The sequence below is a fragment of the Heterodontus francisci genome, chromosome 32 (assembly GCF_036365525.1).
Source record: "Heterodontus francisci isolate sHetFra1 chromosome 32, sHetFra1.hap1, whole genome shotgun sequence".
NCBI classification, from domain to species: Eukaryota; Metazoa; Chordata; class Chondrichthyes; order Heterodontiformes; family Heterodontidae; genus Heterodontus; species Heterodontus francisci.
Genome location: NC_090402.1, coordinates 27633866 through 27660917, shown reverse-complemented (window position 1 = coordinate 27660917; position 27052 = coordinate 27633866). Strand labels below are relative to the sequence as shown.

The 27052-nt window shown below is 38.4% G+C and overlaps 1 protein-coding gene across 12 annotated transcripts in view; it reads left to right on the top strand.

Annotated features, from left to right (window-relative positions):
• Positions 1-27052, top strand: part of rc3h2 (ring finger and CCCH-type domains 2) — a 90649-nt gene that overhangs the window by 47441 nt on the left and 16156 nt on the right. For 5 of the 12 annotated variants that reach the window (XM_068012552.1, XM_068012546.1, XM_068012545.1 and 2 more), the window contains 13 exons: positions 988-1120; positions 1960-2078; positions 2568-2680; positions 4170-4478; positions 5853-6061; positions 7052-7482; positions 8889-9062; positions 10827-10988; positions 13933-14137; positions 15104-15200; positions 18072-18153; positions 21776-21877; positions 26486-26628. In XM_068012552.1, the coding sequence (XP_067868653.1) occupies positions 988-1120; positions 1960-2078; positions 2568-2680; positions 4170-4478; positions 5853-6061; positions 7052-7482; positions 8889-9062; positions 10827-10988; positions 13933-14137; positions 15104-15200; positions 18072-18153; positions 21776-21877; positions 26486-26628 (2279 nt within the window). Of the gene's footprint in view, positions 1-987; positions 1121-1959; positions 2079-2567; positions 2681-4169; positions 4479-5852; positions 6062-7051; positions 7483-8888; positions 9063-10826; positions 10989-13932; positions 14138-15103; positions 15201-18071; positions 18154-21775; positions 21878-24530; positions 25062-25913; positions 26018-26485; positions 26629-27052 lie in introns of those variants that run through there. The other 7 variants (XR_010968999.1, XR_010969002.1, XR_010969000.1 and 4 more) reach the window with 7 other exon arrangements.

Genomic DNA, 27052 nt, shown 5'->3' with positions numbered 1-27052 from the left:
AGGACAAGGGCAACAGATACGTGGGAACACCACCACCTGCAATTTCCCCTCCAAGCCACACACCATCCTGACTTGGAATTATATATCTACGTTCCTTCACTATCGCTGAGTCAAAATCCTGGAACTCCCTTGCTAATAGCACTGTGGGTGTACCTACCCGACATGGACTGCAGTGGTTCAAGAAGGCAGCTCACCACCACCTTCTCGTGGGCAATTAGGGATGGGCAATAATTGTTGGCCTGGCCAGCAATGCCCACATCCCATGAAACTAATTCATAAAAACTATATATAGGGCATGTTGAAATTCTGACCAAACTGACTTGGAGCTAACCAATTTAGAATGAATGTGGTTTGTGACTTTACAATATCTATGTGGTGCTGTTAAATTCTTCTTGAATTTTAGTTTGTTGCTTTGCCAAGTGACAGATTTGAAATCTCATGTCAGATTTCCCTTTACTCCAATTGATAGTAATGGCTAAACCTGCAATACAGTTTCCGTCAAATCTTTGCCACAAAACTCATTGTTTAGTTTTTAGTTTAGTTTAGAGATACAGCACTGTAACAGGCCCTTCGGCCCACCGAGTCTGTGCCGACCATCAACCACCCTAATTATGCATTATACTAATCCTACTCTAATCCCATATTCCTACCACATCCCCACCTGTCCCTATATTTCCCTACCACCTACCTATACTAGGGGCAATTTATAATGGCCAATTTACCTATCAACCTGCAAGTCTTTGGCATGTGGGAGGAAACCGGAGCACCCGGAGGAAACCCATGCAGACACAGGGAGAACTTGCAAACTCCACACAGGCAGTACCCAGAATTGAACCCGGGTCGCTGGAGCCGTGAGGCTGCGGTGCTAACCACTGTGCCGCCCTTAATTGTGCAACAAATCGTGCAACAGATTATTTGGTTTAGAAATTATAGAAATCATACTTAAGTTGTTTAAGAATTTCTTTACCTCTGTTTCTGTGAATCTAGCTCCAATCCCCAGAATCTTTTGCAAAGAGTGTCCAGGAATTGACCATTGTCCTGCAACGGACAACAGATCCAGCTAATCTGAACCGACTCCGATCCCATCTCGAACTTCTGGCAAATATAGATCCTAACCCAGGTATATATGACTTAGCTTTTATAAACTAGGATGACGGTCAAATTTAAATGGGTATGTGTTGTGTATATATTTGTCTCTTGATGTTGTCAGGCTATTTTATAGATCTAGTTTATTTTTTCCAGGTAACTAACTAATTGGGTCCCAGTGACATTGTGCCCATTACTCCATTGCCTATGTGTTGCTTAAGACGTACATTTTTTAGTGTTTTAGAATGCTTGGTTCCAACTTCTTAAATTACATTTTCCAATTTTCATGAAGATATTTTATCCTTATTAAATATTATCCTTTTAGAATATGATTGTTTCAGTGGAACCTGAATGGCTCAGTTGGAAAGAGCACTATATGGTATGACCCAAAGATGTGCTACAATTGATTCTCAGTCCTTTATGTTAGCTGACTTCTATTGAAGCAGCAATAAAGATTATAAAATTGGCCTTTGTCTAGGATGAGCTTACATTTCTGATCATGTTTAATATCTCCTGCTGGAAGTGTGTGCACTAGGATAGTGGTAGATTTGCCTGTGATAATTCCACAATGAATAATCAAAAATGGTCACCATCCTGGATTGTACCATTTGGATGAGGGTACCACAGAAATCTGCTTCTCACAGGTGGAGTTGTATATGCATGTATGTGTTACTGCATTCTGAAGAGGTGAGGTAAGTGAGGAAAACAGAATGAGACTTGGAGAAAAATAAATTTTGCAACTTGTAAATAGTCAAATAAATCTGAAGCAATAGTTAAGTGTTTCAGTATAACTTATGAATTTTTAATAGATTTTACTTTTTTTTTCAGAAGTTGCAGAGAGAAAAAAATAATATTTGTGCCTTTGTCTTTAAGATGCTGCACCTCCAACATGGGAACAACTAGAGAATGCAATGGTAGCTGTAAAGACTGTAGTTCATGGGCTTGTGGATTTCATCCAGAACTTCAGTAAAAAAGGTCATGAAGCACCACAAGTAAGACCGTCTGTGTTGTGATGTTTTTTTTAAATGAAGCTTTTTGCAGTTCTATTTTTATAATGAGCTCAAATAATGTAAAAATTGGAAATGGCTGTGATTATAAAGCAAATTAATTATTCAAACAAGTTTGAAGACATACACAGAATTATTACCTTTTGCTTTTGAATTGATTTCAAGAAAAATTGCTCTGAAGGAATTTTCCAGTCACTCTGCCAGCAATTCTGTTGAAAAGGAATTTCAATGTATGGTTGATCTTGTGCTCTTAGCTTTCTAATAGGATTGATTATAATTTGCTATTTAAATGAGTAGACTGCATATTGAAAAGAGTTTTCCATTATTTCACAGCAAGCATTTTAATGTGTAATTGTTAATCAGTATCAAACTAGAACAATTCGTTGCTATTGATGGTACATTATAATTAGTAAAGCCATGGCAAAAACCAGATTTGCATAGTCCTAAAAATAGTTCATTTATTGTTACTTACAGCCACAGCCAAACAGCAAATACAAAACCAGCATGTGCCGAGATCTTCGACAACAAGGAGGTTGTCCTCGTGGAGCTAACTGTACCTTTGCTCACTCCCAAGAAGAGTTGGAAAAGTATGTACTTTTAATTATCTGTGTCTTTCAAATTATGCCTTCGTATTATTAATTGTGGAAAATGAGTCTATTTTCTCACTCCATGCCTCCTGCCATTCCTCCTTTAAATTCAGTAGTGAAAATACCCTCATTGCTGAAGAATGTTAGTCCTGAGAAATGTAACAACTTTACACTTTTGGACATCACTGTATCAAGTACTTTCAGGTTAATTCTATCATGGCCGAATGGATTTACTGTAGCTTAAAAATGCAATTTCTCAATGTGAGAAGTGTAGTCTGTACTACGCTTGTGTGAACATTTTAGATTTCCTGCACCAGCCACACTTTTTTTTGTCAACTCTGTTGGAAAATTAAGAATTTTATTGCTGGCGTAGAGGAGATTTTGATGTCACCATTCTGGGCTAAATTTGAACTATGAAAAGATAAAATGAAATTCCCTTGTGCCAAACACATTTGGAAAATCTTTAAAGCTTATTTTAAAAAGTTTTTTATTCAAATGTATTTATGATGAAGTGTTTTATGAGTCATTGTACTTATTTTGAGGTTGTTGCAAAAATACTATTGTAAATTTTAAATCAATAGTTTTGCACAAATTTGTATACCTTTTAAAGATGGTTTTGTGAATGAAGACATCCTTTGTGGCTGCCAACATTTCAGAACAATGTAATGAGAGCTTTGCACTTAGGTAGTGCCTTTAATGTCGTAAAACATCCCAAGGCACTTCACAGGAGCATTATCAAACAAAACTTGACACCAAGTTACATAAAGGATATATTAGGGCAAATGACCAAAAGCTTGGTATTAAGGAACATCTTGCAGGAGGAGAGGGTTAAGGAGCAAATTCCAAAGCTTGGGGCCAAAACAGCTGACGGTATGGCTACCAATGGTGGGGTGATGGAACAAGAGGCCAGAGTTTGGGGGAATGCAGAGTTCTCAGAGGGTGGTAGAGCTGGAGGAGGTTAGTGGTAGGGAATGGCAAAGCCACTGAGGAATTTGAACATAAGGATGAGAATTTTAAAATTGAGCTGGTGGTGGAGTGGCAGCCAGTGTAGGCCAGCAAGCACAGGGGTAATGGGTGAATGGGACTTGGTGTGAGTTAGGATACTAGCAACAGAGTTTTGGATGAACTCAAGTTAGGTTAAATGGTAGGCTGGCCAGAAAAACATTTGAAGAAGATTAGCTTTAGATGGTCATACCATAAAATTAGACTTGTTGCTACAAAAGCAAAATACTGTGGATGCTGGAAATTTTAAATAAAAACAGAAAATGTTGGAAATACTCAGCATTTTCTGTTTTTATTAACTTGCTATCTTTGTAAATTATGTCAGATGGTCAAATTTCACACAGTGGTGGTAGTGTACATGTTCAACTTGGGAGCATTACCTTTTTTGACAGTTGATCACTTGGACATAAATGGTCTTTTAAAATCAGTTTTACTGTATTAATTATATTGTGAAAAAAACAAGTGTCATTTGTATCCTTTATTATAGGTATCGGATGCGGAATAAGAAGATTAATGCTACTGTCAGGCCCTTCCCTCTGCCCCAAGCTCTTCAGAACAAAGTTGGAATCACTAATATAGTCACAACTTCTGCAGCAAATATAGTCTCTTTGACGGGATCCACTGAAACCACTGTGAAAATAGTACAGACACCAAATGGGATCATTAGTCCAGAAAGTAGTACCCCACAACTAATACCACGCTGTGCAGATACCTCAGCTGCTTTGGAAAACGCTAAGAAAATTGGACAAAACTGTCTGAGTACATCTGGATCACTATCTGGTTCACCACCAGAAAAGTAAAGTATATCTTTTCCTTTTGTAAAATTTTAGTTGCCTACAGTATTTTTTTCTAAAACCTGTTCTGTACAGTGATCACTTTTGGCATCCTTATGATAACCCAGATTTGTTTCAAATTGGCATACATACTAACCATCTGTGTTTAAATCAGCAGTTATTATTTCAACATGTCATTTTATATTTCACAAAAAAAAACTCTCCTCTTGAATCAGATCAGTTGGAAGGTAGGCTTGAAGGCGGTCGGAATCAATCAGATGTTACTTAATGCTACTATTTCCACACAAACTTGAGGCAGAAAGTTTTATAGTTGACTGATGTTTCTAAGAATTGCAGTTGCAAGTGTAGTAGTGTTTGTACATGAAAGAAGTATATATAATGCATACTGCTAAAATGAGCTTATAAAGACATTTATTTCTGGGGCATTCCCAGCTGTTGTCTCATGTGAGAGTTTATTTTCTTCAAGATGGATTGTAGCTGTTTTTTTTTGAGGTACTGAGTGAATGCATTCATTATTTTGTTATTTAAGTGGACTAATGCCTCCTTAAAAATTACAGGCCAAGGCATGTCTTATTTAATGGTTGTTTGTTGCTATAGACAACAGTAATTTTAAGATTTAAATGTGCAGCAGTATAATCAGCATTTAAAGGGAGAAAAGGTAGTTTAATGTTTGTGTGTACCTTTAGTACAACTGAGTTCTGAGATTTTGATTTATCCCTCCTGAAGTCACTTATAAGTAAAAATTGCTCAAAGCTGGCCCCTATAGCTGCCGTAGGATCCAAGGAAGGGACAAAAGTGATGTGGAACCAGTTATGTTTTGTGAATGTGGAATGTGCTGCTAGTTTGGATTATTCAATTTAAGTGTTGCTAGAGGTTTCAGTTCACTAATTCAACATGCTGCATTTGGATTAGATTTCTAACAAAGGAACTGGACCCTTTAAAATGGTATTGAAATCCACACAATTCTTTTTATTTTCATGAAATATTTGTAACCGTTCCAGGAAAATATTTCTGGTTTGAAGGGCTGAATTACAATAGGTTTTAAAAAGGCACATCAAATAATGTAAAACATAAAAATTTTCTGTGAATAGTCTTTGATAATTTTCTATGTTGACATGGATGCACAGGATCTTAGCAGCCAGACTGATGAGATATTTTAATTACATCAGCTTCCATCTTTGGTTAGAATATCTCCCTACTGTCTTTCAAACATGTTTCCATGGAATTACTTTGGAGCATGTCGAGAAAAGAATTTCCTTGTTTTTAAGAGATTTTAACACATTGAGTAAAATTTTGCAAAGGACATATACTTTTTTTTTCTGGACCAGCTAATTGAAACTGCATTTTGTTATCAAAGATCAATATTTGTTTTCCAGTAAAATTGGTTCACCTCCCAAGGCAATTCTCAACCAGGTGCTCTCTACCCCTTCTGTAATGTCGTCACATATTGGATCAGATGCACCTTCACTACCCGCTTCAAAATCTGCATCAAGAGTGTCAGTGTACCCATCCCAGCAACCTGATGTGTATTATCAGGACCCCAGGACACCCGTTTCATATGAAGTGACTGCTTATCATCAGCCAGGTAAGTCTCAGACAAAACTATAATCAATAAAAGTTTACAGCACAAGAGGAAGCCATTCAATCCATCTTGTCTGTGTTGACTTTTTGACAGAGCATTCCAAAACAAATCCCATGGTCTTGCTCTCTCCACCTACCCCTGTATCTTCCTCTGCTTCAAATATTTTAACCACATTTTCCTTTACAAAAAAGTCTTTCGTACTCATTTCATACTTCAATGACGCTCTTATGTTAAGAAATTACTCTTAATATCTTTCTTCACTCCCTATCTCGGTAATCTCCTCCAGCCCCACAACCCTCTGAGATATCTGCGCTCATCTAATTGTGGCCTCTTGCGCATCCCCGTTTTTAATTGCCCCACCATTGGTGGCTGCAGTCTTGAGTTGCCTAGCCACTAATCTCTGGAATTACATCCCTACACCTCTGTGCCTCGCAACCTTGCTTTCTTCTTTTTTGGTCATCTGACCTAATATCTCCTTATGTGGCTTGATGTCATGTTTTGTTTTATAGTGCTCCTGTGAAGCACTATATTAATATAAGTTGCTGTAAATATATAGTGCTTTCCACATGCTCACACTCTCTCTCTCTCTCTCTCTCTCTCTCTCTCTCTCTCTCTCTCTCTCCTCCAATAAAAGAGTATGAAATAGCTGACAGCTTTCATTATTGAACTTGAAGGGGAGGGTTAAAGCACAAGTTTAAAAATTGTCATGATACTGCCCTTTTAGAATAGTTGTTATATCGGCAGCAGCCTTAATTTACAGTGATAAGCTTTTGTCTTAAAATCAGAATGTTCCATTTGGCTAAAGCAGTTTGCGAGCATGGGTTATGGTACTGGCATTATTTGATGAGATGTCTATATGATTTTTTCCGTTAATGTTTGAATCAAAGTTGGGCTCTATCTGCAAGAGTAGAGATATTAGTTTAACATGACATTTATTTACATTTCCGCTTTTTTAATAAACTTTCTTTTCTGTGTTCTTTGAATTTTATGCAGGAGGGTATTATCCTCCACATCCTGGTCTACCTTCTAGTGTCTCCCCTTGCCTTCCTCGCTATGTACGCCCTAACAGTATGCCCGAATCCCCGCTTCCACCCAATGTGCCATACACGGACCACTACAATGCATATCCACCTCGGGAGCGTCTAGCATCTTCTCCTTACCCAACAGCCCCTCCCCAACAATATGGTTCAGTCCCAGCAGTGCATTCTGGAATGTATGCACCAGTCTATGATAGCAGACGCATGTGGAGGCCACAGATGTATCCACGGGATGATGTCGTGCGGAGTAATTCTTTACCTCCAATGGATATGGTGCCTTCAGCTGCCTACCATCCTCCACCACGAGAAAGATACAGCTCACTTGATGGATATTATTCTATGGCCGGACAACCATCAAATGAACAAAGGAACGTCACCATGCAGAGGGTAGAGTAAAAATTGGAGCATTGTTGCTTTTCTCTGTTATTTGTTACTGGACTATATTTTTCACTTTCTTGCCAATCAATGGAGAATTCTTTATGGTTGTAATGCAGTTTGGATTAGATAGAATTTCATTAGGATTTTGGTAAAGCTTCATTGTAGATGTTCACCTCTGGCACTTGCTTCAGTTCCCCTCACGTCATCTTTCTCACTTTTTTTTCCTCTTCTGTTTACCACCAGAAAGTTCTCCTGTTGTCCAAGCCAACATTTACCCCTCAACCAATACCAGCAAAACCGATTAACTAGTCAGTTATTTCATTGCTTGGGCTTCCTGTGCAAAACTTGGTTCTTGCACTTATCCAATAACAACAGCAATTACACTTCAAAAAGTAATTAAATCATTGTGAAGTGCTTTGGGATGTTCTGAGGACATGACTGGTGCTATACAAATTTAAATTTATTTGTTCTTTACTCTGTCCCACTGCCTTTAGTTTTGAGTTGGCTTTGAACTAATAGTGGCAGCATTTAACCATACTGATTTTTTTTTTAAAGTGAGGTGGTTTTATAGCTTAATACATTTATCGTGAGTGTTATCTCCATTAGTAGAAAACTGACTATTTTGCAACTTGTATTGGGAATATCACAACACAGTGGAATCACATTAGGTCATGTATGATATTAATTTTTCAGGTCTGACACACCATACATAATGAGCCAAGTAACAACTATGCTGCAGGAGTAAACTGACAATCCGTATAAGCAAAACAGTGTTTTAATTACTATAAATGCCTTTTTTTTAAAATCACTTTTGCAAGGGACCTCGAAGTCTTTATAGCAGTGATTTGAACCTGGAAGCTTCTCTGTCTCTATGGCTCAATATCATGTCACACTATGTATTTGTCCACTGAGCCGTTTGGATAAGGAGTAAAATATTCTGGGCGGCACAGTGGCGCAGTGGTTAGCACCGCAGCCTCACAGTTCCAGCGACCCGGGTTCAATTCTGGGTACTGCCTGTGTGGAGTTTGCAAGTTCTCCCTGTGTCTGCGTGGGTTTCCTCCGGGTGCTCCGGTTTCCTCCCACATGCCAAAGACTTGCAGGTTGATAGGTAAATTGGCCAGTATAAATTGTCCCTGGGATAGGTGGGAATGTGGTACGAATATGGGATTAGTGTAGGATTAGTATAAATGGGTGGTTGATGGTCGGCACAGACTCGGTGGGCCGAAGGGCCTGTTTCAGTGCTGTATCTCTAATCTAATCTAATCTATTGTATAATTTTATTTGGATATGGATTTTAAAACTGCAGCTTTTGATGAAAGATCCAAAGTAAATGTGTGTAAGTAGCAAGCATTAGCTAATGTTTAGAATTTTGAAGTTACAAATTTGTTCAACTGTCATTGGTGCCTTCTTTGTAGGATGCATACAGCCGAATACAACAACCAGGCTTTGATGACCTGTTGAGACGGAAACCAGACCAATGGACACACTATTCCACTCAGAAACCACCTCTTGTCTCTTCTGCTTTGTCTACAGTCACCCAGCCCTCTGCCCCTCCATCTCCTTTGTTCAGTGTAGACTTCAGTTCAGAGGTATGCAAGTCAAATTGGAGTTTAAACTTGTAGTATAAAAAACTGAATATAGTGATTGCCTTTCCTTTTTATTATCAATAATATATAGACTATAAAGCCTTTTGAAAGTAGAGTTTATAGATCCATACGTATGATTTTTTTACTAAATTATAAAAGGCCCTGGCTTCCCTAACGGTTCTGTACAAAGCTGTACTGTCCACTATGGAATTGCCATTAAGACCCAGATTTTCTGGCTGCATCTCTGGTCAGTGCTTAAAAAAGAACTATTCTTCTCGAGGGCAGTGATACAAGTGCTGCAATTGCCTCAATATACCTGCGCTAGGGAGGAAAGAAAAAATGAGTCAGGGTTCCTGGTCTTTAAGGGGAGGCAGTGGCATACTGGTATTGTCACTGGACTAGTAACCCAGAGACCCAGGTATTGCTCTGGGGACATGGGTTCGACATGGGTTCGAATCCCACCACAGCAGAAGGTGGAATTTGAATTCAATTAATAAATCTGCAATTTAAAAGCTAGTCTAATGATGGCCATGAAACCATTGTCGATTGTTGTAAAAATCCATCTGGTTCACTAATGTCCTTTAGGGAAGGAAATCTGCTGTCCTTACCTGGTCTGGCCTACATGTGACTCCAGATCCACAGCAATGTGGTTGACTCTTACATGCCCTCGAAATGGCCTAGCAAGCCACTCAGTTCAAGGGCAATTAGGGATGGGCAATAAATGCTGGCCTGGCCTGCGACGCCCACATCCCATGAATGAATAAAAAAAATCATTATCCAATAACTTCTGGAAAGTGTGCAAGTATGGATGTTGGGTGAGAACAGGTTCCAGCTGTGTTGCAATGCCCTGTATCTGCAAGTTCATTGTAGGAGAAGTAGTAATATTATGGTGCAATTTGTCTCTGTAGACTTCATGCCTATTGAATACTCAAATAGTTATTACTTAAATTATTATGATGGTATGCTTCAGTTAGCTGCCTGTTTGAGAACAGCGAAAATCCTGTTTCATTGGCGTTCCATGCATTGATCATGTGGCCTCTTCATATCCTGAGTCTCCTTTAGAAACCAGATTCTTGTTGAACAAAAAGAAATAGTATTTCATCAGATATGGATTTCACCAACCATTGTACAAGTCACAGAAAACAAAGCATTGAATGCATTTTGACCACAGGAGTTGCTGTAACTTAGTTTAAACTAACACATTTCTAATTTTTGTAATATCTTTTTCTTCTGAAACATTTTTTGTTTGCTCAGTTAGCAATTGTTCTAACAAAATTCCAATCTGATTCAACAGGTTTTTTGAGTGATCTGGAGTGGGAGTCTTGAAGAACCTGTGTCATTAAAGAAAAAGTATTACAAAAATTGTTATTTTCAATTCAACAATACCACCAGCTGAGATGTGTTCTGATGTGCTTGTTCCCTTTTTTTTTAAAGCTATCACCAATGAAATGTCTCGTTACTATGCTTCTCACTTTAATGACTGATTCAGGAAAGATATCATTGGGGGAAGATTTCTTCTGTTTACTATGTGCAATGAAATTGTCAATCTGTGTTTCAAAGAAAGGTTTATCATTTCAAAGCGCACAGAAAATCTTTCTCTTATTTCCCACCCCGACCACGGGCCAGTGTTTGTTATTCAGAATTGATGTGAACCCAAGCAAGTAACATTGGAACATGTGTGCACTGAATTAACTTCATTGATATTCAAACTTCTTAAAAGATCTTGTCAACTATTATAATAGGAATATCTGTTTGTTTATCTTTCAGCAGTTTTCTGAGAATGCCAGTGATTTGTGTGCAGGCACTAAATTTGAGGATGACAGCATATCCCACTATTCTCCATGGTCCTGTGGGACCATCAGCTCTTGCATTAGTGCAATGGAGTCTGAGCCAAAAGACATAATGGCAACCACCAGTGTGAAAATAATGGTAAGACACCAGAGCTGCTTCGAAAGAGTTCACTTCTCATAATTGTGCATTGTATTATATTGTATATTGTATGACTTCAAATTAAAAGAGTTCAGTTAACATTATAAATGAGGTATTCTAAAGCAATAATACACTTTTTTGTTTCATTAATTCTGCTCTGGGTATCACCACTTTACTGCAAAGATTCTGTAGTATGAGAATTAAAGATAAATTCTGGAAGTAGGCAAAGAAAAAATTCGCTTTTAAGTTCTGCTGTCCTGTTTTCTGTAGGGTTTTGTTCTGGCTTGGTTTTCAAAATAAAATACAGGCACACATCTTTAAGTTGGCATGTTACGAAGTGTTTTTTATCTGAATCATTCAAAAGTTTTTTCACAGTACTTGGTGAAAATGTATAATTACATTATACGTATTCTGTACGATTTAAGAATGTTATTTTTGACAAAATTACACTGTAGTTTTAAATCCAACATAAAATATGCATGACATGTCTTTTGCTAATATACACCATTGTCTAAATGAGTTTCTCCTCCCTAAAACTTAGTTCAAGTGTAATAGAGTAGTACTTGTAAGTTTTACTCGTGAGCAAAGTTACTTAATATTTAGGAGAATATGTTTGCAGACATGACAGACATGCTTTTGCTTTGAAATCCTTTTTTTTTAGCCTTATATGGTCATGTTATGATCTTTGGAAAGAGTTTGTCACTGAAGGGGGGGCATCTTACTACTACAAAGCTGCATATGATTTTACTGATTAAATATTTTTATAGTTTCAAATTATATAAAAGGTCATCACCAAAAGGAATATTGATAGTCTTGAAAATTAACATTTAAAAGTCATGCAAATAACTCCCTGATGGGCTAGCAGGTAAAAGCATCACCTAGTATGGCATTAGGGCATATAGACACACCCTGGAAGAGCCTAGTGTCACCTCCTGCCTGGAGCAGATGCTGGGGTACTACAGTTGACTTCAGCACGAGTGGGTTGGAGGAGGAAAATCAGCCTCCCAATTATCTAGTGATCATAACTGAAAGTGTCTGTGTGCATGTGCATGGGATGAGGGTCAGGGGTCAACTGTAATGTCTCTGACAGTCAAATAGCCTAACAAAATGCACTAGGCTAATGGAGAAGAAATGCTTGGGCTGCTAGCGGTCATGGACCCCTACCTCAGTCAGGGTCTGCAACTTCGAGAGAGAATGCAAACATCTCTAATAGTAAAAGATAAAATGGCCCTTGCATAAATGGGAAAAGATCACTTGTATTAGTGGAGAAATTTCGTCTGGATTTGCAGGTTGTAGTAACCAGCATGGCCTGAGTACTGGATTTTATGGTAGATCCCCCCTTCTTCAGAATTTGATGCTTTAAGCTTTTAGGGGTCTTTTTTGAAGTGGGGGATGTAGTATTTTCCTGACTCTCCATTTCTTCAAATGAAGTGCAATTCTCTTTCTTTTGAATAAATAAAAATTCTAGTGAATATATATATATATATCCTTGTTTTCAATTCCCTCCAGTGTCTCGCCCCTCTCTATCTCTCTAACCTCTTAAAACCCTCTAAGACCTCTGCACACCTCAATTCTTGCCTCTTGTACATCCTTGATTTTCATCACTCCGTCATTGGCAGCGTTCCTTCAGCTATCTAGGTCCTAAGCTGTTATATTTCAGAAAGCCAGTTGGTGATGGATGATACTGGAGCCATTCTTTACAGAGTCTTATCTTTATTTAGAGTGAAACATTACAGGCATATAACTCCTAACTCAACCCCTCTGCTCACAGTTTCAGTAAGTGTCTCTTTATTTGTGCTCAACTAAGACCCCAGTTAATACCCTTCATCTGCATAGAATTAAACGCAATTAATATAAAATTAACATAAGCTCTGTAATTCCCTCCCTAAACCCCTCTGCCTCTCCTCATTTATGATGCTCTTAAAATTTACCTCTTTGACTAAGCTTTTGGTCACCTGTCCTCATATCGCTTTATGTGTCTTGGTGTCAAGTATTTTTTGATACCCCTCCTGTGGGAACTACTGTGTTAAGGCACTATATAGATGCGAGTTGTTGAAATGCAATCAGTATAAATGTTTTGTGTTACAACGATTGACCTTGAAAAAGGATTGTACTCTAAATTACTTATAATTAGGGCCCTACCAAATTCACAGTCAAATTTTATATCTGTACAGACAATGGAATACTTTTGAGGTGGAGTCACTGTTGTAATCTGTGCACAGCTCTTCTGTGCACAGCCAGCTTCCACAGACAGCAATGTGATGATGAGTGGATGATTTTTTTTTTGTGATGTTGATTAAGGGATAAATATTGGCCAGGACGCTGGGCATAACTCCCCTGTTCCTCATTGAATAGTGCCATGGGATCTTTTTGCATCCAGCTGACTGAGTAGATGTGCCCACGGTTTAATGTCTTGTCTGAAAGATGGCACCTCCAACAGTGCGGCACTCCCTCAGTACTGGAGTATCAATCTATATTTCTGTATTGATGTCTCTGGAGCGAGACTTGAACTCACAGCCTTCTGACTCAAGTGAGAGTGTTACCCACTGAATCACAGCTGACACTTATGTAGATATTCTGCATTCTAATTGTAAGAGTTTTGTATCTTGAGTTGGGAGGATGGAAAACTGAACAAAATATTAGGTGCCCAGTCAATCCACAAATGCAAAAATTTATGTGTAATGTTTTGGCTAGGTACCTAAATTCTGCATGTAATGGTAGCACAGGAATCATTTGGTGTAAATCTTGATGAAGAAGGGATAAGAATCCAGGTTTCCCATCCCATAGAATGATGTACCCAGGTTTTATCCACAGTAAAAGGATTTAAAATATTGATTATACATCAAAAGTTAAAGTTGGGAAAATATTTTTTCAAAAACTTGTGTGTTTGAAACTTTAAGATTTCAGATGTTTAATTGTTCATGACATTCTTGGCTGTTTTCAGGACCTGAATGTGAAACGAAGGCTAAATCTGTTTGACTCTCAGAGAAGGGGAAAAGATGAAGATCCCATAATTCCATTTGGTGACGGACCAATCATCTCTAAGTGGGGTGCAATTTCTAGGTCTGCCCGCACAGGTTATCACAACACGGACCCAGTCCAGGCTACAGCTTCCCAAGGAAGTGCTACAAAGCCAATTAGTGTGACAGGTTGGTCTGTTCCCTCTGTTCCATAATAATAGGGGCAGTCATTACTTCATACAATTAAGTATTTTCATAAGGTTTTCAACATAAATATTATTGAAAACTTCTATTTAAATCAGACCTGGGAATAAAGGGAAAGGAAGTGTGACCTGAAAGTAAAAATAGTAACATTCTTTGTATCGCTCGTACTTGTCTCTGAACTGTAATATGTCTCCATTGTGGCTTTGATCGGTTGTTTTGAGAAAATTAATTTTATAAGCATGACTTTTAATTCAGGCTGCAACAGATCCAGGGATTCCTATTATCCTTGTGTTGGCTGGTTTCTTGAATGTTCAACCCACAGATTGTACTAAAGTAATACTGTGATTAAAAGCTACTCAAATGTCAGGAATGTCCTTTATTACTGGAATATTAACCCTTTACAGCACTAATAATTACTAAAAACAGTATTAACTACTTTTTTCCGATTATCTCTCATCTTTTTTAACTTTAAAAATGATTTTTTTTTAACACTTTTTTGATTTTTGTTTTGGAGGTGGTAGCAATGTGTTTTTTTTTTAAGTGTTATCTGATCAGCTTGCAGTACCCAGTGGTATCTGGATGAATAAACTCCTCATCTGCCGCACACTAATGATTACATATTATTCTTTTGGTGCCAAATCATGCAATGTAATATTTAAATAGAAATTGTACATTGTTACTTATGCATTCACAAGCACGTGTGTTAGTACATCTTTTGGAAATTTCATTCAAAAATGGAGTGAGATTGAAACAGAAAAATCTGTCTTTGGAAATTTAGCCTCATTCAAATGCACGAAATCTGGTGACAACATAGTACTTTGGTGTTCACTTTTTTGTTCTCAAAAGTTGTTTCTGATGTAGTATTGTGTTAACAGATTAAGTATAAATCTCTAAATAGTGTTTTTTTTAAAATCCAAGTTCACATTAGTGAAACATGTATGTTTTCCACAGACTATAGTCCACATGTGAGTCATGCAGATTCTAGTAGTTGGAGTTCCCATGCCCTTTCATATGGATCAAATTCTACCACTGGTCAATACTTAAACAGGTAATAACAAAATGCAGTTCGTATCGATGATCTCTAATTACTTTGTTTTCTTGTCCTGTATCTCAATCTCTGTCTTAGCGAATCTTGATTTATGAACACATCCAGGTATTTTAGATGTAATGACCACAATGAAAAAATGTATTGAAATTGAATCATTTTTGGCAAACCTCTCTGAAGAGCAAAACAAAACAGTCAGTGGCTATTTATTTTACAATGTAACTTCTTTATTTTAAAAATATGCAATCGAGAGCTTTATTAATTGAGTGTCTGGTTTCAAAACTGTTCTACTGTGTGAAAAAAAAATCAGATAAAACTGTGTCTCCTGAATAAACTGCAAATTCCCATTTGTTCCATATTGAAGTTTTTTCCATATTACATTCTCAATTCTTGAGTATTGCTGAAAATAGAGACATTTGTTGAAGCTTTCCGTCTTGCACTCATCAGGACAATTTGCAAGAATACCAATGTAAGGGAAAGCAACAGATTTATACTACATGAGAAGAGGGTGCTGATTGATTGGCAAGTGGACTCTGATTGATAGAGGCGTTGCCATGGAGAATGCACCAGTTTGTGGTGACTGACAGTTAACTGCCAAGCTTTGTTTGAAATTTAAACCCAGGTAGCTTGACTCTGGTCAAGGCATTGACCTGAAGAATGAACCAGCAAATGGCTGTCATTTATTTTGTTTAGCTGAAACAGGTGCAATGTGTGTACATGTTCTTTCTGTTTGCAAAGAACAGGGCCCTGTGTATTAATATATGTAGCTTCCAGCACACACAGATGCGCCACACTGCGAGCCCAACTGACAGTCTTAAATTGGTTGTCAGTGTAATTCTTATCACACTGAGGGTTATTAGCAAATGTTGTCCAATCGCGGAATCACATCGAATGTTGGACACTGTGTTTTGAGTTTTGCAAGCACGGGCTGGTTGGGTATGGTCTGTACCTTGCCTGTTGCGAACAGAGGAAGGGACATGTTTGATACGATCCGCCAGTCTTTAGGCTTATGTACCTAGCATCACACTGGCATTGAAATTCATATATCACATTACTCATTTGTTTGTTAGGCAGAACGTCTTTTTGGCTTGAAAGCAGCATCCTGTTAGTGGCAGACACCACACGTGTTGCTACTGCATAGTAGCAGCATGAAACAGTTAGCTTCACCTGTTGTTCAAATTTTTGGGATGCATTACCCTTCCAGGGTAATCTGAGGTAGACTGGCAGATCGTATCAAACATGTCTCTTCCACTGTTCGCAACGGACAAGGTACAGACCATACCCAACCAGCCCATGCTTGCAAAACTCAAAGCACAATGTCTAACATTAGATGTGATTCTGCGATTGGACAACATTTGCTAAATAATCCCTTGTGTGCTAAGAGTTACACTGGCAACCAATTTAAGATTGTCAGTCGGGCTCGCAGTGTGGTGCATTTGTGCATACTGGGAGCTACATATATTAATACACAGGGCCCTGTTCTTTGTAGACAGAAAGAACATGTACACACATTGCACCCTGTTTCAGCTAAACAAAATAATTGACAGCCATTCGTTGGTCAAGGCATTGCCCTGAGGAATGAACCAATCAGAGCCAATCTACCTGGTTTAAATTTCAAACAAAGCATCTGCAGTTAACTGTCAGTCACCATAAACTGCTGCATTCTTCATGGCAACGCCTTTATCAATCAGAGTCCACTTGCCAACCAATTAGCTCTGTCTTCTCATACAGTATAAATCTGTTGCTTTCTCTTACATTGGTATTCTTGCGGATTGTCCTGATGAGTGCAAGACGAAAAGCTTCAACAAAATGTCTCCATTTTCGGCAATACTCGTGTTCTGTACTACCAAACATCTATTCTCAATTCTATTTTTGCATTTGGATCTGTCATAAACTATTATAATGCTAACAGTGCACCACCTGATTGCATGTGGATCCAACACAAATGGATGAATAATGGTGAGCATTTTTGTTTAGAAACACTGAAATGCAGTACTTTCAAAATGGAAAGCTGTAATCAAGGATTTTTTTCCTTTCTTGCTGTTTTCTCTCAACCACCCACATAAATTTGGATGATTTCCTTGCGAATTTTGGAGGTACACAACTGATGGTAAATTTGTATAAATCATTATAAAGCTTGCCATAATTTCTCACAAAAATGGTGGTTGCTATTTTGCAAATCGGGATGCATCCAAAGATTATTTTTAACCTCATGCTGGAGAATTGGGGAGTTTATTGCACAGTTTATTGTGTGAAAAGCAAGCACTCCTCTGACCTTAACCATGCTGCATTAATTCATTTACTTTAGCTCTTTCAAAAATAAGCATGTCGTCGTCTTTCACAAATGAGCATGCTAAGTAATGTATAAATGTGCATCTAAAATGTGAATTTGAACACCTCAATAACTATAACACTAAAAAAAAATTGAGACTTTTACTCCCTAAATAGGTGACTTTCTTAAGGTTGTGTTTCAAACATTCTGTACAATTTAATTGATAAAGTTCCTTGATATTCTCAGTATAATTGGATATTGCCAGTGTCAAGTCAATATTCCAAAGGTATGTATTGATTTTTTTTATTTATAGTTTTTCACAGTTTCCCTGGAGCTGCCCCATCTTGTGTTGAAGTTGGGCAGGACACCCATTGCCAGACCTCGACTATACTTGTTAGTCTGCAGGAATTGTGTGAGAGCCCAAGTGATTTTTTTCCATGTAGAAAAATCCCTGCTTTTTGTTCAGTGTCACCACAAAACCTTCTGCTCGAGATTGATGTGTTATGCTCATAACCCCATTGCCTCTCCACTATTTCGTGCAGTCAGCAGCTAATTACTATTATCAATGATTTTGATTAACATTTGATCATTTATTCTTGCAGGGACAGATTGCAAGTGATAGACCTGTCTGGTCATAGGAAACATTCTAATAGCGGAGATCAATTGAATATTGAACTGCACCAGGTGAGGACTTGGTGACCGAGATCTTGAAATTCACATCGTAAAATACTCCCTCCCCCCCGCACTAATAAAATAATTTCTAAAGATGCATTGCAGAATTTTCCCCATGCTCATGGGATCACTCCAAGTGAGAGATCACTTTCTAGAGGTAGACTTGCCATAGAGTAAGGATTTGTCACAATAGTCAGTATCCTTGTTCCACTTTGGAAACCACATATAAAACATAATACTTTTCTGCATGAGTTTTCTATGCATTCTATCCCGTCCCCCAGACCATTGTAGTTTGTTTTGCTTTTCTGTTCCTTCATTTTAATAGCTGAATACAATTCAGTCTATTTCTCAGTGCATGCACAATATTCTGCAAATTTATAGGTTCAAAAGTGAGTGGCCAACATAACTGGCTCTGTAATGCACAGATTCTTTTTTTTTCAGTAAACTCATACCATATGTTTTGCTGTGCTAGAGCATAGTATTGGGTCAGAATTTGTTGAAAATCTAACGGTGTGTGAATGACAAACATCATTAAACTGCCAATCAGCCAGCAACTTATGGCACTGAAGAGGATACCCAGTAAATTATTAATCATCACAAATCGCTGCCAATATGTGCTACTCCGCCATATACTTTAGGAAAATGGGATCTTACCCTTAACCTCCCCGAGATTTTTATGAAATGCTGCATTTGCACATTAATTGCCCATTAAACTTGCCATAAAGTTAAGCCAACTAATTAACATAAGTACATTTATAACAATGTGATAATTGATAATTGCCAATCAAGCTCCTTTACCCAGAAAGTCAACAATTAAAAGTATGGAGTCTTATTCCTTCAGAATTGTTGGAGATTTTAGCAATGTTAATTTTTTAATAATCTTCTCCTTTGTCTTTTTTTCTCTCTCTCAATCTAATTTTTCTTTCCCCCTCTTATTTTTCTCTTCTGTACCTGATTTGACATTGAATTCACCCACTGAAGTTCATTATTTCTCAATCCTTAAATATCATTTAGTTTTTAGTTTAGAGATACAGCACTGAAACAGGCCCTTCGGCCCACCGAGTCTGTGCGACCATCAACCACCCATTTCTACTAATCCTACACTAATCCCATATTCCTACCACATCCCCACCTGTCCCTATATTTCTCTGCCACCTACCTATACTAGGGGCAATTTATAATGGCCAATTAACCTATCAACCTGCAAGTCTTTGGCATGTGGGAGGAAACCGGAGCACCCGGAGGAAACCCACTTTGAGTAAGAGATTCACTGTTTGTCTCGTTATTAACTAAGGAACAGGAATTGCAGATACCCTCTTGGTTTGGCCGCACAGTTATCAACTTGCACTTCCAGCAACTGTGTGCAAAACTTATTTGAGTTGATGGATTGCAGGAACATGTTCATCTAACAGGGGACACTATGAGATTCTCTGCTTCAGCAAATTCTGGGCTAACACATTTATAGAAAACTCTGCCTCAAAGTTTGACCAAGCCCAAGGAAAAATTGGGCAAACTTGCCCGTTTTAAGAGTCTACTCCTCCAGACAGGACCAACATAACCTCCTTTTACAGCATATATATGACACTCGTGTTTTTTTTTGTCCTGTCACCCAAAACATAGGGAATAAACTGCAAGTATATTTTCCATTGACCGAGCAAAAGGAAAGAATTCATGACTTACTGTTGAAGAAGTGGAAAGGAGTTTTTTTTTTAATGGGGAAAATATTATATTGGCTTTAAAAGAAATGCTTATAATGGTGAAAATATCTTTTACCTGCGCAGTTTAACCAAGCTTTGCTGGTAATTTTGGTCTCTGTACAACCATTCCATCTGCAGACTAACTACAAGCATAGATACAGTGACACCGATTTAGTTGTATGATTTTCGTACATAACTCCTTGTAATCAATACAGGTAAATGTACGCCACCAAAGTCTGGAATTCTTGCATGACTTTCAGACAGAACATATCTTAGTGCAGCTTCTAGGTTTTTGTCTAGCAGTTGTCCACAGCAGTTAGACTTCATCAGAATGATTGCTGAGAATATTAACTCACACGAGACATGCCAATCTTGCTGCTGCTCTCTATCTAGAATAGGATTAGAAGTTGCTCTCCCCTTGCCATCAGATGCCCCTTTTGGAGCTGCTCATTATTGATTAGACTAGCTTTCTCCTGCTGGCCCGCAGCAGTTTTTTTGATTGGTCGCGCTGACCATAATGACAGCTCTCCTCTCCATACAATGTTATTGGTATTAAAAATTACTAATCAAAATACAATTAGCCACATCTGGATTCTCAATTAGGAACTAAGGAACAGGAATTGCGTATTTGGCCCTTCAAACCTGTTCCACCATTTGCTGCATATCCCTTGATAGATTTTTGTTAAGTAAAGCTATCAATCTCAATCTCAAGCTTCAGTTGATACACGTATCTCCGGCCTTTGGGGGGGTGGGGTGGACAAGAGTGTAATAATTTGTGTGTTTTTTTTTTTTAAAAAGTGCTTGCTGACTTTACTCCTGAATGGCCTGGATCTAATTTTAAGATTATGCCCTCTTGTTCTGGATTTCCCCCACTCGAGGAAATAGAATCTTTAGATCTTACCTATCTCCAATCCATGAATCATTCTAAGCAGCTTACACACTCGGAAATACAAGCTAAATTAATGTAACTCATCCTCATAATTTCATCCTTTGGGCCTGATATCATTTTGATGAGTCTGCACTGTACTTCTTCCAAGGCCTGTATATCCTTCTGAGATGTAGTGCCCAGAACTGAGCACAGTATCCCAGATGGGATCTGATCATGCCTCTGTACAACTGAAGCATAACTTCCTCCCCTTCGTATTCCAACAGCCTTGAGATAAAGGCCAATGTTCCATTAGTTGTTCTGGTTTGCATTTTATACCTGTCCACTATCTCTTTGGTGATTTTTATTTTGCACATGAACCTACAGTTCCTATTTTCTCACCATTTTAGAAGATGCTTTGATTTTCTTTCTTGGATCCAAAGTGGATGACATCACACTTCCCCCACATTGAACTCCATTTGCCACAGATTTTCCCATTCACTTAATCATTCTCTTGAGTCTTTGTAACTTCCTGCTCCCATCTGCCCTACCTATTGTGCCTTCCAACTTTAGTCTCATTTGTGAGCTTGAATATAAACTATTCCTTTCATCTAAGTCATTAATAGACGGTGTGAAAAGCTGAGGCTCCATATAGCCACTCTTTTTCTTTCTTAATGTATTGATATCCCTTGCAATTTCTTTTACTTATTTCATTTGTAACCTGTTGCTTTTTACAGCCCTTCCAGTCCATTGGGTTTCCACTTTCCTTTGTGTTTGTGTAAACCTCCTTTCAGTTTTGTACTGTATCTTGCCTCATTTGTTGAATGAGCCACATATGACTAATGAGCAACACTGTTATACAAACTACCTCAGAATCCTACAATATGACAGTATCTTTCATTGTGTCGCTGGTCAAACTGCATGCCAGTACACAAGAATGAAGGTTTTTTTAGGCAGAGTATGTTTTGCATATTGGTATATTTTAAGACTTTGCTGTTAGTTATACTGTTGCTTCCAGGCGGGTATTTTAATTTATTCACAATCGTAAACTTGATTGTTTGCTCACTAATAGAGGGAATTTTCAGAGGTTTCCACAGATGCCAGATCTGATCGGGATATAGAACTGGAGCTTTCTGCTTTGGATACTGATGCCGATCAAGATGAGGGAATAGAGGTATGGATATATACTCTCTCTATTAAAGAAATGATACGTGTTTGAATTTTTGACGGGGATGTTTTGACTTTCCATTGGCAGGTGGTATTTGCCAACTGTGATTTAAAACATATTCTACAAAAGCGTGGCCATTTTAAAAATTCTTTCAAGGGATGTGGGAGTCAGTGGCAAAGCCAGCATTTGTTTTCCATTCCTAATTGCCCTTGACAACTGAGTGGCTTGCTAGGCCATTTCAAAGGGCAGTGGGTCTGGAATCATGTGTAGGTCAGACCAGGTAAGGATGACAGATTTCCTTCCCGAAAAGACATTAGTGAGCCACATGGGTTTTTACAGCAATTGATAGTTTCATGGCACCATTACGAGCTTTCAATTCCAGATTTTAATTAGTTAATTAAATTTATTAATTAAATTAACTTAAATTTCACCAGCTGCTGCGGTGGAATTTGAACCCATGGGCTGAATTTTACCGGCCCCTCGACGGTGCGGTGCCTGGTAAAATTTTGCAGGGAGAGGCCCGCCCTGACCCACAACATTGAGTAGGGCCCACTGCATATTACCGGCGGTGGGGGGACGTCAGTGCGGCTCCTCCCGCTGCCTGGAAGTGGGCCCTTCATCTGTATATTCAAATAAACATAAATGAGATGGTAATAAACTTACCTGCAGGCGGCGGACACCCCACACCAATTTTACGGCCTCCATTCGGCCTTCGCGCGCCTTTGGAACTCTGCAAGGAGTTCCGAGGAGAAAATCTGGTGGGGAGGGGGGAGGAATAAAATTTTCAGGGTGGGAGAGGCGGAGGAGCGGGGAAAACATTTATTATTGGCTTTGGAGGTGATGGGAAGGGGTTGAGGGTCAAAGGGAACAAATGTCGGAGTGGGGGGAAGTTCGTGATACTAATAAAATTTTATCATGGCAGTAGAGGGCAATTAATGTATGGTTTATCCATGGTGGGGGTGGGATACATGATTGACACCTGACATAACATTTTATTTTTAATTCCCGGAGATTTGGACCTTTAAATTTTACAATGTAACGGAAGGGCTTGAAGCCCTTTAAAAATGGCGCCAGTTCCTGCACAGTGGTGCCGGGTGCTGTTGCCAGGGACCTGATGGCCGCCCCTACGTATCATCAGGGCGACTGCTCCGCCCCCACTCTTTAAATGAGCCCGCACACAAAATATCACGGTGGCTCCTCAGCAGCCCTTCTGTGTCGGAAGGCTGCCGAGTTGAAAGCACGCCGCTGAGGAATGCAGCATGCGATTAAACTTCAGCCCCATGTCCCCAGGGCATTATCCTGGACCTCTGGATTACTAGTTTAGTGACATTACCACTACGTCACCATTAACTCTTGTTGAGCGTTACCTTCTCTTGATTTGTGAAGCAGTCACATGGCGCAATCCTGATTCCTTTATGAAGTATTATTTTGATTGGCTTGAAAAGAAAGGTATGCAATTTACTACATCCATCCTTAATTCAGAGGATAAAGTAATTTTCCCTTGTTCCCACAACTTTGAAATACTGTACCTCTGCAACAGTATTTTTTTTATCTTGACCATTTCAGTGGTTTTGACAACTGAAGTAGCACTTTATAAACAAGTAACTTCCATGCATATGCATGATTAATTTAGTGGATATACATTATAAAAAAACAAGTATCCAAATTTCACAACTATTCTAAAGTATAGAAAAATGAGGGGTGGATGAACTATGTTGAATATGTTGTCCAATACATTAGCCATTAATGTGGCTAACAGGGAATCCAGATATGGCTAATTGCATTTTTTATTATTCATTTAAAAGTGAATTATTGATGCCATTGTTGGGCAGGTGATCTCAGTACTTACATTCGCATAGAGTATGCATGTGTGCTTTATATTTCTGTGCATTTCTTGGTCATATGGTAAGGCAAAACGCAGAACGCGTGACTTTTCTTGATTGTTGTGTGTGCTATACATAATGTAATCGTGGTCAGTTCGACCAATCAGAATAACCACTCCAGGACAGCAGAAAATTGCAAGTCCAGCCATTAACAAGCAGCTCTAACAGGGCATGTCATGGCTAAGAGCAAGCAGCATTCAAAGGCGGTCTGGCTGGAGAGTGGGGGCAGGTCTAGCATGTCTTGGGTGACTCAACACTTACAGCAATCGCTCTGAACTCAAAGTAATGCTCTCAAGTTCTGGACAAAAAGCTAGAAGCTGCACTGAGATATGCTGAAAGAGAAAGACTGTCAAGTTTTGCACCAAATGGTGAAAAGTATTTGTTAAGTAAATATGCATGTGATCGACATTTACCTGTGTGTGTGTGTATATATATATATATATTATATATGTGTGTGTGTAAGGAGTTTTCTACTAAAATTATGCGTTGTGCTAAAAGTGTTGCCATAGACATGACTGTGGCTAGTGTCATGGAAGTTTTTTTTGTTATTTAAAAACTAAAGGGCGTCTGTGTGCCGTTAAGACTGAGAGTTGTTTGTCCCTCTGGAAACAGAGTGCGCGAGCTGCAAGCCTGTTTCCTAGGCAACAGCAAGAGATGTGCAGTCATATGCCGTATTGTAGCAGTTTGACTGTGTGAAAAGACTGGCTAGAACCGGTATGATCTGGCAGACCAGCAAAGCTTGCTCTCCTTGAAGGAAGGATTTGTCTCTCTCTCAGCAGAAAATCTACATTGGCCTACAGGCTGTGTGTCGCCTAAAGAGGAAAAGACCCCTGGAAAGGAATCTTGGCATTGTTGGAGGTAGAAAATTCCTTTTTACTTCCAGTCTCCAAGAAGGCTCAGCCTCAGGAGTGACTTTCTGTTGTCTTTTGTGTTTCTGGGAGTTCTGGAATTCTCAGTAAAGTTTCTACTGATAAACTGCTAATTCAAAATCCAAATAGGCCTGTTATACTCCTTGTTGAAAGATCTGTATGATGCCTACTGCAGCCGAAGCGCCTTGAATGCTTATCCATTACAGACTGTTCATCAACTCACCTGGAGACCTCGAGTGGCATCTAACTATTCGACTCTGGGATACCTCACTGATCCGGGAAAGTAACCAACCAAGACTTACAACCCAGTTGTTTTATTATTCCTAAGAAACAGTTCTAATTTTTAAATCATCGTTTTTAGAACAGGTTAACAGTTGGTTTTTGAATGTATGTGTGTGTGCATGAGGTTTAGGACAAATAACAAGTTTTCTTAAGATTTAGTTTATTAATAAATAGCTAATTTGTTGTTCAAAGATACCTGGTTTGATGTGTTTTATTCTGGGTGTTAATAAAGTGATTAATTTGGCTAATTTTTCCAAGAGATGGGAAACTTTAATAATATGTTGTGACCTGTGGAGTAGTGGGACTGAATTGACGATGCATTACTCCGGCCTCAGTCACAACACTAGATATAGTTAATATAACATGCGTTATGGCTCAAATTATTTAATCAGTGTCTTGCACTGGAGTACAGGTATAAAACCTAATCAGCTTCAATGTACTATCTGAGAAACCATTACAATTTTGCTTCAAAAACTTAATTGAGAAATCCAATTTCCCTTCACTTAACAATTTAACTTTTTGGATGACAGATTAAACAACTTCCAAGGTCAAAAATGTGTTTACAAATAAATTACATGGTCAATTGTACGTTGTAAAAAATAAGCATTTCTAGGGTCATCTAATAATGCTACACTACAGTAACCATGATGTGCATAAGCTCCCATGGTGTATAATACCCACTGCTGTGCTGTGCAAATGAAATGGGATTCTGATATGTTGAATAATTCAAAGACTGAAGAATACCACCTTTTGCAAAGAACAGTCTTAATTCTCTATTTATCTTTTTTATATATATATTCATATATATAATCCACATGTTAAACGATGAAATGTAATACTTTGAACAGGATCATCCATAATCCTTGGTATTTCAAATTCTATTATTAACCTGCTCCTTTGAGAGAACGAGGATGTGATGTACTTGAACCTTGCACAAGCATTACCAATGATTTTAAATTACATTTGTAGCATTTGATTTCTTTATCCCTCCTACCTGTCACATCATAGATGCTGAAATAGCAGTTCTGGAAATCTTATGACAAAAAAGAATTCATGAGCTTTTACAGTTTAACAGAACAAGTGGTGAAGAATGAGCAAGAAAGGATTTAAAGGTATAGTAATAAACTGCTCAGCAGCAATACCTGAGTTGATCTGAAATCCAGTAGTGTCTGATGCTCGACACTTGGTAGGAGCCAGCCTAGTAACCTTAGCTCATGTATAACCATTGGAAGCTGTTTGGGACTTTTATTTATTTCACTTCTGGTCACCATGTGTCAGGCAAGAGAAGAACACTCCATGTTAAGTGAGCTTAGCTTGAAGCATTGGTTCATAATGACCCATGAGAAGAGCTAATCGGGAGAAACTATATATACTTCCAATTTTCAGGGTTTGCAGAAAGTTTTGCAACATGGTCACATGGCTGCAAGGCTAAGTGAAGGTGATTGGAGCAAACTTATTTATCCTTAGCTGGAATATTTTGTAATATTTGTAGATTAGATAATATAATTTATGCAACATATTGAATTCTTTTGGGTAGAAGATAGTACCAGGCTTAAAACTATATTTATTTGTTCACACAGGATGTCCTGGATCGGCATTTGGGGATTGGCTCCCAGGGTGATCTGACCAATGACATAATGTCCGAAAATGGACATCATCATAAGCACCAAGGTCAAGAGCAGGAGGAGCAGGGCCGCAGGATTGCAGAGCAAATTGCTATCACGTAAGAATCGTAAAGTTGCATTGTTAAAGGATATTATGATTTTGGTTTGTCTTAAATGTGTTTTTCCATTTGGATTTGTAAGTCTTGTTATGGTGATGAAATTGAAGAGAAAATTTGCAGACAGTATAGAAAAATATGCAAGAGCAACAGGGTTGTACCATTGGATGATTATTATCTCAAGATAGGCTAAACTAAAGGTAATGTATGTAGTCAGAATAGAGTATGCTTTTTGGAATGTTTTCAGGACTCCTTCCTACATTGTTGTGTTTGCAGACTTGTGAGGAAAGAAGCATTTGCTTGACTTCAGTTCTGTTAAATGAAATGGGATAACTGATGTCACAGGCAGAAAACAATTGTGAAATAGTGACCACAACATAGTTGGTTCATATGTCAAAATAGAAAAGGATAACGAAGGGTTAAAGAT